This window comes from Zootoca vivipara, chromosome 3 (assembly GCF_963506605.1).
Source record: "Zootoca vivipara chromosome 3, rZooViv1.1, whole genome shotgun sequence".
Taxonomy (NCBI): domain Eukaryota; kingdom Metazoa; phylum Chordata; class Lepidosauria; order Squamata; family Lacertidae; genus Zootoca; species Zootoca vivipara.
The window spans coordinates 82406260-82422431 of NC_083278.1; the positions used below are offsets into that span (position 1 = coordinate 82406260).

At 45.4% G+C, this 16172-nt stretch overlaps 1 protein-coding gene across 4 annotated transcripts in view; it reads left to right on the forward strand.

Annotated features, from left to right (window-relative positions):
• The window catches only part of TMEM63B (transmembrane protein 63B), a 76660-nt gene that overhangs the window by 45194 nt on the left and 15294 nt on the right, over positions 1-16172 (forward strand). For all 4 annotated transcript variants that reach the window (XM_060272925.1, XM_060272927.1, XM_035108186.2 and 1 more), the window contains 11 exons: positions 2877-2967; positions 4193-4230; positions 5136-5278; positions 7933-7984; positions 8186-8294; positions 9618-9688; positions 10684-10764; positions 12067-12190; positions 13606-13739; positions 14443-14580; positions 14866-15019. In XM_060272925.1, coding sequence (XP_060128908.1) covers positions 2877-2967; positions 4193-4230; positions 5136-5278; positions 7933-7984; positions 8186-8294; positions 9618-9688; positions 10684-10764; positions 12067-12190; positions 13606-13739; positions 14443-14580; positions 14866-15019 — 1135 coding nt within the window. The remainder of the gene's footprint in view (positions 1-2876; positions 2968-4192; positions 4231-5135; positions 5279-7932; positions 7985-8185; positions 8295-9617; positions 9689-10683; positions 10765-12066; positions 12191-13605; positions 13740-14442; positions 14581-14865; positions 15020-16172) is intronic.

Below are 16172 nucleotides of genomic sequence, written 5' to 3' on the forward strand. Positions count from 1 at the left end.
CTTCAGAATGGATAGGTTTGATCTTCTTGCAGTCCATGGGACTCTCAAGAGTCTCCTCCAGCACCATAATTCAAAAGCATCAATTCTTCAGTGATCAGCCTTCTTTATGGTCCAGCTCTCACTTCCATACATCACTACTGGGAAAACCATAGCTTTAACTATACGGACCTTTGTCGGCAAGGTGATGTCTCTGCTTTTTAAGATGCTGTCTAGGTTTGTCATTGCTTTTCTCCCAAGAAGCAGGCGTCTTTTAATTTCGTGACTGCTGTCACCATCTGCAGTGATCAAGGAGCCCAAGAAAGTAAAATCTCTCACTGCCTTCTCTCCTAACTAATGCTAAATGTGCATTAATCATCCAGGTCCCTGCAAGGCCTTACCATGAAGCCTCTCTTGCTAGCCTCCAGCCTTCTTGAAAATCCAGATGGGTCAGTTTTAAAAAATATTGCCATAGAGGTTAGGCAAGCAACACCCCTCCAGTGTGTGTGTGTGTGTGTGTGTGTGTGTGTGTGTGTGTGTGTGTGTGTCAAATGAGTTGTACCTTTTGAGAACCTGCTTGTACTCTGAAAGCTTGTTCTGATGGTGAGCAGAGAATCACAAGGATGGGGCAATACTTTCTCCTGTGCTCAAAATAAGAAGCAGGCAACACTACCTCCACTGGCCCCAGAGAGGCCTCTTGCCACTCACATGGTCTGAAAAGACCAACAGGGATTGAAGCAGACCACAAGCATCTGCAGCTGGGATGGGAAACATGTGGCTCTCCAGATTTTTCTGGACTACAACTCCCATCATCCCTGGCCCTTGGATGTGCTGGCTCTGGCTGATGGTGGATTGGAGCTCAACTTCTAGAGGTCACCAAGTCAGCCACCCCTGATCTAGAGCATTGGTTACGTTTTGTGCTCTTGATGCCCAGAAGAAACACAATCTAGACAGGTGCTATAAAAAGCTCTACCGTGTATCAACCATTTCACATACTCTGGGGGTAATTCTGTTCATCTCCTGCAATGTCTTCAAGAATTTAGAGAATTTCAGCTTTCAACTACACATGCATGCATACTTCTAGTCTTCTTGGCTTACATGGTGTTGGGAGCTAATCATGGTGACAATAATTAGTTAAGTGGGCAGAAATCACTGAGCTTTTAATGACATATAATGCTGCATACACAATAAACCACATTATGCACTCAGGAATTCAAATTGTTTATCACCTATTGTATCATCCAGAAGATGAACAAGGTGCATTTCCAACTCCTAAAATTTCCATCTAATACAGCCTAAATTCCATAGTCAACTGAAAGGATTTCTGTTCAAGACTCTAGTTTACTTTATGCGTACTGTTATTTCTGTCACTAACAGTTTCATCTTCTTAACCCATGTTTTTAATTTGGTACTCTGCACTAGCCTGTGTGGCACTGAGATCCTTAGGTGTTTGCTGGAGGAAAGAGGTTTTCTTTCTGCCTTGGTAGCCATGTGTGTGCTGTCTTCTAATAATTCCATAGGAAGCCTCCCTGACTTGTCACAAGAGGGAAAATGCAGGCTATCACACCTGACCGGTTGTTGATTTCACCTTCTTCTTGTTCACTCATCTCCTTTTCAGAAGACTTAACCTTCTCTTTCTCGCATCTCCTGACTGTCATGTGCAAGTTTGGCTGCATAGTAGGTGATGGGCAGCCTGGATTGCTTCTGTCAATGCATGTGGCACACTGGTGGTGTCTGAATTCTTTGGGGATCGCTGATGGGGCCTTGTGGTGTTGGAGCAGTCTGGTGAACAAAAGCCCTTCTCTTTCTCTCATGTTGCAATGTTAATGTCACTTACCTAGCAGTAAGCCCCATTGAATTCAGTGGGACTTACTTCTGAGTAGGCATGGTTAGGATTGCACTGATAGTCACAAACTACTCATTATCATTCATTCCAGGAGCCCTTTCCTGGCCATAAAAGATGCATTCTATTTACCTCACATGTGTAAAGTAGATTAGGTTGAGGGACCAGTAACCTGTCAAAGACCACGAGGATATATTTGGTTATTTGTATTTCAAAAATTATCCCTCCTTTCTAGTGCCCATGTATCATTTCATAAGCTGCCTCCCCCCCCCAAAAAAAATGGCCATATCTTTTCTGCTGCAAGCACATGGATTGGGCTGTTGCCGCAGAATTAATCTCTGTGTTGGAAACTGGAATTCATGAGCAGAGCCGCATGTATATTGCAATTCCATAGGAGTGCAGAACGTAACATCTGGCATTGGGCACACACCTTAGCTGACTGGAAATATTTCAGTTTTTAACAATGCTCCTAGCTGTTAGGGCTGCTGAGACATGCCCAAAAGAATGCGGATAATGCCTGCTGAAATCTCCAAGGCGGCTGAATGAGAATCCATCAGTTGAGGACTAGATTTCTTTTGCCTGGTCTTTGCCTTACTCCATGAGTAGCAAAAGTGTAACAAATCAAGCAAATAAAAAAAGAGGGGGGAGCTTTAGAATGCAGAATAAATGAAAGTATATGTAATTTTATGCGAATTGAGAGCATCTGTACAGGATAAAGACTTGAGATTTTTCTTGATGCAGCACTTATGAAGCAGCCCTGGAAGTGCATCACAGACGCCCATGTCTGGACCTAAACCTCTAAGGCTGCTTCTGTGGAGCCCAGCATCTTGGCTCTTGTGATGGAGAGGTTTGCATTGGATCAGAGTAAAGGGAAAGAGAGGGGCAATCTCTGCTAATGGCTTTTTTCTCTCTTGCCTTTTCTCTCTCTGGATTCTCTGGAAGTTTTCTCTTCATCTCACCTGGGGCAAACTGGCTTGCGTTAACCTCTCTGGTGGCCTTCTGGGTTCTCAGCCTCTTCCCAGGCCCTGATTAACTGTCCTCTCTGTTGCAATTCCAGTGTGGCGTCCGCCTTGCATTCTGACAGCCATGACCGCTACGAGCGCCTCACTTCCGTCTCCAGCTCTGTGGACTTTGACCAAAGAGACAATGTGAGTGGCAGGCAAAAGGAATCCAGGGTTTTCCCAGCAGTGCTCTGCAATTAAGCCCTTGCAGTGAGGAAAATGGGAAATGAAGGAGTGGCGATGCTCCTTACTCGATTTCAATGTGCACAGTGATGATCGAGAGTGGGGATGTAGTGTGAGCAAAGCCCCCTAATGTTATTGATCACGTAGGGCAAGTGCATGACAAGCCACATAGGAGGGGCAATTTCCACTCCAGTTGGGTCTCAGGAGGGAAGACGTAACATTTGCAGCAGGAGTAGCACCCTCTGTGGCTGTAACTTAATTAACAAAAATGGATGTTGCAATATGCTGCACAGTTAGTGTGATGTGTTATTTCATAGAATTGTAGAGTTGTCGGGCGGGGGCGGGGATAGTCAACATTTAAGGAGTCCGTATCTAAGGTTGTCAAGCAGCTTCTAATGAAGGCAAGGTGTTTGAGACTTCACAATATTCAGAGCTGGGACCTAGAAGAGCTTCAGCTTCTATCGAAATTTTTGGAGAACAACAATATTAAAGAGCTGGCATTTCCCAGCCCAAGGGCTCTTCCTGGGATTGCATGCCAGCAGGTATGGCCTGAGGCAAAAAGTAGGTTGGACTTTTACAGCTGGGATAGCTCAGTTGGTAAGCATGATACTCTTAATCTCAGGGTTGTGGGTTTGAGCCCCACCTTGGGCAAAAGATTCCTGTATTGCAGGGGATTGGACTAGATGACCCTGGGAGTCCCTTTCAACTCAACCATTCTGTGATTCTGTGATTTATACAATAGGCTACGTTCAGTCTCACAAAATTCAGAGCTTAAACACCTATTCCTTTCTAGACAAGCATGAAGCATTGTTGCAGTACAAGGCATGTTCCAAAAGCACTTGAGGGAAGGGTGCAGAGCAGGGCCAGCAAGGGGTATCCTAGGCAAAGTCCTGAGGGGCAGATAAAGAAGCCTAGGGGGCCACATGCAAGCCTGAGGCCTGGGGTCTCACACCATAACTTACAATGACTTGTAGTGGTTATATGGTGAATTTGTCCATGTGGGCTTGTTTGTAACCTTACATGTCTTAGAACTGCTCTGGCCATTGGCCTGTTTCAGTTCTTCCATCTTGGTAGGAGAAGCTGGTAGATCTGAGGTTGTAGGGGGCTCTGTACTAGTTGAGGGAAAGTAGCAAAGTGGGATAAAGCGAAAGACCTCTGATTAACTTGGGCTTGTTTTGTCTCTGCACAGGGCTTCTGCTCCTGGCTGACAGCAATCTTCAGGATAAAGTAAGTTCTCCCATCTCCATCCAGAAGGTTCCCCCCCCCTTCTCGTTCTTGCATCTACCATGTTTCCCCGAAAATAAGACACTGTCTTATATTTATTTTTCCTCAAGAAGACACACTATGGCTTATTTTCAGGGGATGTCTTATTTTAATTACACGTCCAGCCTCGCCTCTTCCTTGGCGCCCTCCAGAACTGCGCCTATCACTTTGTCTTATTTTCGGGGTATGGCTTATATTGCACAAATGCTTAGAAATCCTGCTACGGCTTATTTTATGGGTATGTCTTATTTTCGGGAAAACAGGGTATCACCAGCTGTCAGAAGGAGAAACATGGCAGGAGTCCTGACACTGCAGGGTCATATCACTGTCGTAATTCATTATTAGACCAGGGGCGCTTTGGAATCGAGAGCAGGGATGGGGAACCTGATGCTGTCCAGTGCTTGTTGGGCTCCGGCTCCCCTTAGCTGCAGCCAGCCTGGCCAGTGTGGGATGATGGAAGCTGTAGTCCGGTAACATGTAGACGGCCATCCCTGAGCCAAAGGTCCCCAGTCAAGAATAAGGATCCTTTGTTGCTCAAGATGAAAACAGATTTAGTCCTCAGGCTCTCCTGGATTAATTAAAGACGGCAGCACCTGAAACCTCAGTATATAGACTGAGAGCATTGGTGGGTAACGGAGCTGATAATAATTCTGCTGCCAAACATGAATGTTCTGCGACCCAGGGGAGCTAGAAGCGGAAGGGTGGAAATAGAGGCTAGCTAGTGAAATTTGACAGCATTTGGGCAGCGGAGTGGGTGTGGGCAGCAGCGTGCTTACTTCATTGCTCTGAAATGTTGGCTGCGCATCACACCTTGCCCCCACGATGCCTCTAGGTAGCCAGCACCACACCACCTTTCTGTTCCTTCCCAGGGATGATGAGATCCGGGAGAAGTGCGGGGCCGATGCAGTCCATTACCTCTCCTTCCAGCGGCACATCATTGGTCTGCTGGTGGCTGTTGGCGTCCTCTCTGTGGGCATCGTTCTGCCAGTGAACTTCTCAGGGGACCTGCTAGGTAAACGGAGAAGCAGCTTCTTACTACTGTACTCCTGCTGGGAGAGAATTAGACAATCTCACTCAGTGCTGGGAGGGACCTGCTCATCCTAGCGCTGGCTAAAGAGAATAGTGGTGATTCAGACACAGGTGCATGTCTTTCTATCTCAAATAGCTCGCCATGACGCAGGAGGGCCCCTTGGGAGTACTAACAGGAAGCATGGAGAGAAATAATCTATACTAACAGTAATTTCAACCTGAGCTTTCTAGCTCTTCATCGCTGAGCTTTAGGGCTGAGTGAGCTGCAATCTCTACATCTATCCCCAAACCTGGATGGTACAGCCTGAAAAAGAGGATATTTTACCTCCCTGCTCTAAGTGGAAAATTGGGATCAGGGGGTGCCCATCCGATAGCATGCATCTTTCTACCCTAATTGCACCATTTACCCAATTAGGAGACTTTTGGCAGTCAGCCTGGCTGTGCTCATCTGCCCGGCTTAAAGAATCATTCAAGGGATTATTTGGAATGGAGGAAATGCTTTCTTCCCAATCTTGGTTAAATTTCCCCAAGAATCCTTTTAGCATTGAAGCAGACAAAACACATAAAAGCTTATAGCCCCCTCCCGCATTTGCTGACCTCTTAAGCTCCAGAGAGTTTAGACCACCTGGCAGATGAAATAATCTGAAGATGGGTGGGAAATTAGGGCCAAGGGATGGGCTCCCCTGACCCCAACTGACCTCTGCCCCCTTTAGGCCCTTGGCTAAAGGGAAGCAAGGGACAGATCATTTCCCACTCTTCAGTGTACCAGCACTTTACCCTCTTGTCGCCAAGTTCCTTCATGTAGGCCTCATTTGGTCTTCCATTTTGAACCAATCTTTTTCTAGAAATCTAGAGGTTAATTGACAAAGCACCGTGTTTTGCATAAGGGGGATTTCTGTCTAACTCTGCTTGTCTGTCAGAAGGTTCTGCCACTGCCTTGACTAAATAGTGTAGCCATGTACTCAGAAGTAAGCCCTATTGCATTCACCAGGCCTTATGCTAGGTAAGCATGTATAGGATTGCACCTTAAAGTCTATCCTCCCTCCCAGACAGCCAGTGGCAGAGAAACCCTCTCTGGCACCCGCGGCAGCGCAGCCCATACAGACTGCGCATGTGCTGCATCCTGCACGTGCGCACTCCGTACGGAATGCCGCACATGCGCACTCTGTACGGGCTGCCGCTCGCGCGCGGTGGCTGTACGGTTGCCGTGCGAGAGGCAGCCCATACGGACACCGCGTGCCCTTGGCTGTTCTACAGCTGGGGGGGAGGCAGGGGCCATCTTGTCACCCCTCCCAGAGTGGAACCCGGGGCGCCCCCCTTCCTATGCCCCTGCAGACAGCTAGTCAAACACCATGCTGTTTTGAGTTTAGACTTTGTTAATGTTAACAGCATTTGGTGTCAGTCTTTCAGAAGCTACCAGCTTACAACCTAAAGCTCAGTAATGCAGTTCAACAAAGCATACAGCTACAATTAGTTTGATGGTGGGTTCATTTTTTATTTTACACTACAGTAATTTTAAAAAAACAACAGGATAATGTTTGGGTTTGTTTTCTGGTTTTTAATAGAGATATACCTCTAATAATACATCATTCTCAAAATATAAAATATAGACTAAGATAAGCAGTAAGTTCCCAAGTCTTACCAGCTCTTGTATAAGTTGCTGCCATCTTGGAGGTACAAGCAAGAGAGCTTCATATGGTAGGATGCTGCTCATACATTCAAACATCATATCATTTTATACAGTTTTGTAAAATCACATGAAGATGTTAACTGCTCCATAAATTTGGCACACAATCTAAACTATCTAGCTGTTTCTTGAGCTTAAAATATATAAAAGAATACCCCTCCTTACTAAATTATTATTCCTAAGCAAAAAGACCCATATATTTCTATTAGATAAGGTCAATCCTAAATTTATTAATTCACTTTTGGCAAGTCTTAACTCAGATTTTAACCATAAAATTAATACATGACCTTTTTCAACTATCCTTGTCATGACAAACATACACTATGCTTACAATGTTTACAATTTTCTTACATGAAATTATTGACCCTTTACATTGATTATTGTTTATTGGCCATTACAGTAATTAACAAAACGTTTAATAGATTGGCCATCTGGCTGGCCTAATTCCCCAGCTAACCCTCTGACCTGAGTGACAGGGTTTTGACACAGCATTGTTTTTAAAGAAATGATACCGATCATTTGGTGAATTAAGTAAGTTACCAGAATTCATTATAGCCCTTTGCTCTGTGGGCAGACGAATTTCATTTATATTCTGCCAGAGCCCTGGGACATTTATAGTAATGGCACTGAAGTTTTTCATGGTATTCATCCTTTTCAATAAACCATGAGATACTTGGGTGAAATTGTTAAGGTTGGAAGTTGAATCTCTGGAGCAGCTCAAACAGAAGTTAATGAATAGTCACCAAATGAAGAAAGAGTGAGTGTCAGCAGAAGAACATGGAGAATTTCAAAGTCTCCCATTACAGCAGGCATTGGGCTGTTTGCCTCATCATCTAATGCAAGCCACTTTGAGTCTCTCTGATAAAAGCAGAGCAATTTTGTCCCAGCAGCTTGATGCCTTCTCATTGCATTGCATCCAATTAGTTATTCTTTACTTGTTTTCTTGCCAGAGAACAACCCCTACAGCTTTGGGAGAACAACTATTGCTAACTTGAAATCTGGGTAAGTATGATATTGGAGTGCCATCAAGGAACTGTGTTTTCCAAAAAAGGAGGAGGAGGAGGAGGAAATATTCATATTATTGAAGGGGATTATTATCTGGGAGGTTTGTGGATTAGCACTGGGATAAATGGGCTGGCCCAAAATGCAGAAGATACATTCAAGCAGAGATAAGTATTTGGCATCTCCTTTCCCTTGTGACAGGAATAACCTGTTATGGCTGCACACATCCTTTGCCTTCCTGTACCTGTTGCTGACTGTGTACAGCATGCGCCGGCACACCTCCAAGATGCGCTACAAGGAGGATGATTTGGTAAGTCCAAACTTGGTCAGCTGGAGCAAGCAACCTCCTTAATTGGGTGATGTCCTTCAGTAGGTCATGGCCACTGCATTTCCTGCTCCTCTGATTTTTAAGCTTTTCTTTTTCATGCTGCTTTTGCATTTGTGATATCTGTTGACTGGTTTCAGGCATGCGAGTTTGGGGAGCTTTCCTTAGTACCTTTTCTAATAGTTCGGGTTTTTAAAGAATACATTGTTCTGACCTTCTTTCAGTTATTATTTTGCCATTAAATTAGATCCCATTCCTTTCAAACACACCCATGTATGTCCCTTTCCTACCTCCCTGGTGCCAACCCAGACATTATTATCATTTATTATTTATATGATGCCATCAGGAATAAATTAGCCCTGAGGAACTTAAAACCTAAAATTCAACTCAGTGGGGACAATGGAGGAATGAGATAGAGGGGGAAGCAGGAAGAAGAGGAATCTGTTTTATTTGTTTAGAATTGGTTCTATTCTACTCTTCTTTCCTAATAAGATCAGAGTGGCATATAATTAAAAATAGTAACAGAGTATGTAAAATAACAAACAACATGGCTCTCCTAGCAGCGAAGCAATCAAACTGCTAGCACATTTGCAAAGCTAAGCAGTGTCTGGTATGGTTTCAGATTGGATGGGGGGCTGCGTGTTGAGATTCCTGCATTGCAGGGGGTTGGACTAGATGACCCCTGGAATCGCTTCCAACTCTACAATTCTATGACTAAACTTAAAGCAGCCAAAATATCCACTATTCCAAAGAAAGGGTTTAAGTGCCTCCCTGATATGCAAACAGTGAAGTAATATGACTCTCCCAGGAGAGGGAATTCCAAGGTTTGGGAGGGTGGCACAGAAAAGGCCTTATTGAGCAATGTCTTATTATGGGTAGCTGATTGAGAGGGAGCCCTGTGGAAGAGCTCAGTTATTGAGCAGGAGTATGTGGGGAAAGGCAGTCCTGGTCCCAATTCATTTAAGCCAGGAAATGGATAGGCAGCCAATGTATTTGGTAAAAAGCAGGGTACCACGAGCCCTATGTATGACCCCCATTAAAAGCCTAACTGCCATATTCTGAACAGACTGAAGTTTCCAAATGGTCTTCAGTGGTAACCCCACTTAGAGCTTATGAACAATGAATGGTAAATCATATTCCATTTCTGCTTCTCCATATCACTTGATTTGAGAGCAGGGTACATTTAACATAAATCCACAACACATAAATCCCATGAACTGCTACTTAGCTTGGGCTTAGTCTCCATTTCCTGCTTCACCTGTGAAAGATCTCAGATCTAACTTTCTCTTTGCCTCTTGTCTGCTCCAGGTGAAGCGAACTCTCTTCATTAACGGAATCTCAAAGTATGCCGAACCTGAAAAGATCAGAAAGCATTTTGAGTAAGTCTTGTTCCCTGGATCCTTTAATTCTTTAATTCTTCTGACAAAGAAAAATATATATAAATCAGCCATTTTTCCTTTGGATAACTTTGTCGCCCAACACAGTACCTTTGTATGCCTTCTTAGACCAGGGCTAGCCAATGTGGTGCCCTCCAGCTGCTGTTTGCTGCAGCTCCCATCTTCTTTGCACGACATAGGGACATTGGAAGTTGCTTTATACTGGGTCAGAACATTGGTACATGTAGTTCAGTATTGTCTACATTGGCAGGCAGCAGCTTCCCAGGATTTCAGACATGGAGAGTGTTCTCCGGTCCTACCTGGAGATGTTGGGGATTGAGCCTGATACTTTCTGCAAGCAAGGCTGATTCTCTGCCACTGATCTCCATCCCTTCCTCCTGCTAGCTAGGACTGATGGGAATTGTAGCGCAGGAATGTTGTCTACCCTTGCCTTAGATGGACATGGTGGCACCCTAGGACAGGGGATGCATTCACTTCTGGGCAAGCTTACAGGGTTCACATGCTAGAAATGGGCAGGGCTTCATGCCCCTCTCTGTCCTCCATTCAGGCATGCAAGAGGCATTATTATCAGCTAGGCAAAAGCATTCATGGAAGGTGCGTGGCAAGGCCAATGGGGGGGTGACCTGAGGAGAAGGGATTGCGGGGGGGGAGGGGGGAGAAGTGTGAACTGGAGAGAATTCAGAGGGCCACATTTGGCTCCCGGACCTGCAATTCCACAGCCTCTGCCCTAGGTGATTGTTGCACTTCTTAACAGGAATGAAGGGCACTTATTTCTTTCAGTTTCCCCCCTCTGCTTGCTCCTTCAGAGCTTCAGCATGCAGCTGAATCAAAAGCTCAAAGGAGCCTTCCTTTTCAGGGTCAAATGTGCCATTTCACACCTGTTCCTTGAATAGGAACTTGACCAGCATCTGGGAGGTTTTGCCGACCCTGCGCGTTTTTAATAAGCTCCTGCACTGTTGCTTTTTCCCCGACTGCAGGGAAGCCTATGCCAACTGCACGGTACTGGAGGCACGCCCCTGCTATGATGTGGCCCGGCTGATGTTTCTTGATGCAGAGAGGTACAGTCTGGGATTCGTACGGAATGGGGGCTTTTAAACATGATGTGAGCAAGGAGATGGCTGTGTGTGTGTGTGTGTGAGAGAGAGAGAGAGAGAGAGAGAGAGAGAGAGAGAGAGAGAGAGAGAGAGAGAGAGAGAGAGAGAGAAATGTGCAGTTTGTGCCACTGTGAGGTTACGTATGCAGCACAAAGCCACATCCAGTTCTAGCACCGCTGTTCACAAATGCTAGAATCCCAACAGTAGTTGGAGAGGGTACAGGTCAGATGTAAGGGCAGGCGACACCAAGTTGAAAAGAACAGGAAGCAGGGGAGCACAAGGTGACAGCATTGGAGGGGCCACAGGTTAGAATTCATTAACTGAATCCCATACAGAGAACCCAGTAACAAAACAGTGAGGACAGGACAGAGAAGTGTTAGTAAAGCTCTGCGTGGAGTAGCCATTGGACAAAATGGGACAAGAAAAAACCTGTATGGCTCTTCCTTGAACTGTTTCCAATTGAGCTTACAAGAATTCAGTAACTTTTAAGATCTGGTGCCCGAGTCTGCTGTTCTCCTCTTCCCTCCTCGTCCATTTTTCCTTTTGTGTTATGCTTTTTAGATCATAGGTCTGAGGGCAGGGACAGTCTTCAATTTTTACCCTCATCTGCAAGCTGCTCTACAGGGTACAAATGCTTCAAATAAATACTGTAAGACCATATGCTTGCTTACCTATCTTTTTCGATCTTACCAGCTAGACCTTGCAACCCCACCTATGAGACAGGAGGGCCTTATTAATTGCAAAGGCTGAACTGCTTTTCTAGCCATAACAAAGAGACTCTGTGACAAAGCAAACGGTGGAGGTTGCATCTCATCCAGTGCCACAAACATTTTTTTTCCTGTATCTGGATATCTTAATCCAGACACTCCTGTTTTGGGGAGAGTGGAATTCCCTCCTGTTAAATACCTGTTGCCTTTTCAGTGCTTCCTGAAGACCTTCCTCTTTCAACAAACCTTTTAAGTCGAGATCTTTGTCCCGGGCCACATCTGTATTGTAACTGCTTTAACTGTTTTCATATATCAAATTGTTTTGAATGTTTGTATTGTTTTATTTAGGGAACTGTTTTTTAACTGTTTTTACACCTGTTTTATGGTTGTGAGTGTTTTGTTTGTCTTATAATTGCATATGTTATTGTTGCAACCCCCCTTGGGAAGGGAGGAGGACTCAGTTGTGCAGAAGACCCAATGCATACTTTATTTCTTTCTTTCACACCCCACTTTGCCTGCTTCTCTGAGCTTCCTCTTCCCCTGCACTCTTCTGTTTCAGGAAAAAAGCGGAGCGTGGAAAGCTCTACTTCACCAACTTGCAGTCCAAGGAGAACACGCCCTCCATGATAAATCCCAAGCCCTGTGGCCATCTCTGCTGTTGTGCCATCAAAGGCTGCGAAGAGGTACAGAGGAAGGAGCAGGGAAATGCAGGGGACTGGGGTCCTGCTAGGACGTAGCATGAGGGAGGGGGGTTCTTGATGGCCACAGGTCCATTTTTACCACCAATGGCACTCTGTGAGGCTCATGCTTGTGGAGAAAGTAGTGCTAGGGATCCAGTGGTCACGTAAGCTCAGGCTTTTGGGTTGGATCCAAATTGTCCCTTCCACAATTCATTCGTTTGTTCCATTTCAGGGAAGGGTCTGAGATTCAGTAGAGACTCCTGCTGAAGGAAGTGAGGCATTTTTGACAATTTATGCCGCCTTTCTGCAACCACCAGTGCTAGCTTCCACACTGCTCTGGGGGGTCCTCAACACAAGATCACAATTTTGTGGGTCACAGGAGGCTTTTTTGGGTGGGGGTGGGGGATAATTAGCTAAAATCACCTCTGTCCTCCATACTTCCTCCAGCAGGGAATCCCATGGGTAGCGTTCCACCTATGCAAAGTTTGGATCCAACCCTCTGTATTGGCTGCTGTCCCCTTACCTGTTTCATTGTATCTCTTGAGAACCCTCTGCAGAATACATGTGCCCTGTTCAGCTGCCCTTTTCCTGCACAGTTTCAACTGATGTGCCCTTATAATCAAGTGGCCCTTTTATTATGCAAGAGGATCTGCATCCATTCCGCTCTATACTCACAGCAATTGTCTGGGTGAGATTAGACTGAGGAACTTGCTAAAAGCCACACAAAGGAGCTTAGTGGGTGATGAACCCAGTTCTTCCTAGTTCAGGTCCACCATCTAGCCCTACACTAACAGAGCACACTAAAACCCCTTTCTGCCAGGCTGCCGGGGTAGGTGGCTAGATTTGGCAGAAGTGTTGCTCTCCCCAGCCCTGCCAACCTCTGCCTACAGAGTGACACCAGCATCACTCCTCCAGTTCAGAGCCTGGCGTTCCACCTGCTGAATGGATGGCAACAGTGGATAGCCCTGGAACAGGGCATTCTGGGGCCATGGGGAGGAGCTGGGTCAGCCTCAGATCTCTTGAACCCTGAGCTCAACCCCACAGCCATCACATTGGGTTCACTCTGGGTCCAATTGTTGGGCCATTTCCAGGCTGGCACAGTGCTCTGCCTGTCCCCCACCCTTACCTTCTGATCCAGCATGCTTGGCAGGGCTACAGATGACCCTGCTGCTCCAGGTAGCAGCTGGGGTTAAGATTGAACCCCAGTTCTTTATCACACAAGAGCCCATGAAACCAAAATATCAAGCAGCTGGTTCAGATGACCAGTTGGTTCCTACTCACTGGGCAGCCACTGATCCTGAATAAATTGTCATTCAGTACCGCTGTGTGTTGGGCTAACATGCCATATGTTAGCCCATCGTTTGAGGTGGTGATTGGGCTGCAGGGCTTGTGTTCTCACCTTGTGCATCGTTGCCTAGGTGGAAGCCATGGAGTATTACACCAAACTGGAGGAGAAGCTGAAGGAGGACTACAAGAAGGAAAAGGAAAAGGTGAACGAGAAGCCGTTGGGCATGGCCTTTGTCACTTTCCACAACGAGGCCATTACAGCCATGTGAGTGCCGGGAGCGCAGGGTGATGGGGAAGAATCATTTTGATGGCTGGGAGGGAGGGAGAACATTCCCCAGAAAAAGGCAACTTGGGTGTTGTTTTGAACCAAGACGGTGGACGGAAACTTTTAAAACTCTATTAATTTTAAGCACTTGCTTCAAAACTGCAATGATTTTTTGGTTTCTTAGAACTGCAGAGATAGATAGATGATAGATAGATAGATAGATTAGATAGATAGATAGATAGATAGATAGATAGATAGATAGATAGATAGATAGGTGACAGATAGATGCTAGACCTACCTACCTACAAACTATCATTTTCTAAAACTCCAATCATGTTCCCCCTTTGCCTGTCTTCTTCAAAGACAGAGTTTTATTTGTGACTAGTAAAGCAGCTAAGTGAGACAATAGCTTCTGCCACATTGCCTCTGGCCCTCCTCCAAGGAAGTTTCCTCTCTCCCCTCCTCCTCTTCTTTTCTTCTTTTCTTCTACTAGCCACAATGGCTATGTTCTACTGGAGCTATCATGCCTCTGAATCTCGGTTGCTAGGATTCACAGGTGGGCAGACTGCTCTTGGGCTCAGGTCCCACTGGCCGGTTTCCCACAGGCCTCTGCTCGGCCACTGTGAGAACAGGTTGCTGGGCTATAGATTGTGCCACTGATCCAGCAGACCTGCCTTACGTTCTGATGTTCTCCTTCCTCCAGAATCCTTAAGGACTTCAACGTGTGCAAGTGCCAGGGGTGCAAGTGCCGTGGGGAACCCAAGGCCTCGTCCTGCAGCGAGTCTCTCCATGTCTCCAACTGGGCAGTTTCGTATGCCCCTGACCCTCAGAACATTTACTGGTAAACAAAATGGTGCCTCTCTGTGGCCTAAACTGGGAATTCGCCATCCTGGCACCATGCTTTGTGCAGGACTCTTTCTGGACTGCATGGATGCCAGAGCAGGAGATGCTTCTCCATAGGCTTGTTGTTAAGGTAGCTATTGGTAGCAGAGTGTTTTTAAAGGGGAAGCAGCCACATGAGGAGCCACATGCCACAAGGTATTCCAAAAGCCCCTCCAGTCCAATATCTCCAGTGTTGGGTTCTGTCACCCTTAAAGTTTGGTTCTTCGCTTTGTCTCTCCTTCAGGGAACACCTGTCCATTCGTGGCTTCATTTGGTGGTTCCGCTGCCTGATCATCAATGTGGTGCTCTTCATCCTGCTCTTCTTCCTCACTACTCCTGCCATCATCATCACCACTATGGACAAGTTCAATGTCACCAAGCCTGTTGAGTACTTGAATGTAAGACGCGAGAGATTTGGAACTTCCCTTCTCTCTTTAACCCCATGACACAGGAGGGGAACGGCCTTTGAAAAGTGGCTATTTCCCTTCATAGGCAGTAGGATTAAGCCCAGCCTCATGAGCTCTCCCTCTGTGGTTTTGAGGAAACAAGAGCAGGAGCAAATTATATTCATGTAGCTGTCACTGCACTGTTTGTGTCCTCATGCTGTCAGTGAGGTTGCAAGGAGAAATGACGTGTGTGTGTGTGTGTGAGAGAGAGAGAGAGAGAGCACCTTTGATAACATAGAACAAGTACATATTTTTAACCTGTGAATAAAAATTCATGGTACTTTTTGAAACTTAAGTTCATTCCTTCTGGTTACCTGTATAATTTAAGTGCTATAATTACATTCCTTAATGTATGTAATTGTGATAGCTTGACTTGAAGTAGCAGCCTCTGAGGTCCATGTATTAGGGGACTGTAGGACATATAACATCTGGCTCAAATGATGATGTTATCTGTTGGATCTCAAAGATGTAATTCTACTGGTGGTCAGTGTTTAGAAACTACTACTTTTAAATAGAGTTTGTCTAATTACATTAGCAGAAATGAAAGGGAAATTATTGACTCAAACCAATCTAGCAAGACCAGTGGTATTTAAATGGTGTGTGTGTGCATTCATGCTCAACAGTAAATGACACATTACCAACCAGTTGCCAGCTAAATCAGCTTATATAACTAAACAGATCCAGCTGTGTGTGTGTGTGTGTGTTCTTCAATGGCACTCCCCTGTGCGCTGTTGCCACTCATTTGTTGAAATTCAAATTAATTAAACTGGCCTTAGGAATTCTGCCGGCCAATTTCTCCATGTTAAATACAACCATGCATTTACAGTACTGAGGCCCATTAAATAAAAATAACTACAAGTTTCTCCTCAAGTAGTTTGTGGGAGGTCTGAACTGACTTGTACTGAGTGTGCAATACTTGAATCAGATAAAACAAGGAATCCCTCTGCTTTTAAGATATTGAATATTTGTATAAACTTGGCTTATCTGTTAGTATACTGGTTCTTAAAATATGGGGTGGACTCATCTTAGTCAGTCATGGTTCTGGGGCATGAAATAGTAAGTGCTTTCATCTTTTCCAAGAGAAAATCCTGGGTGTGCTGAATAC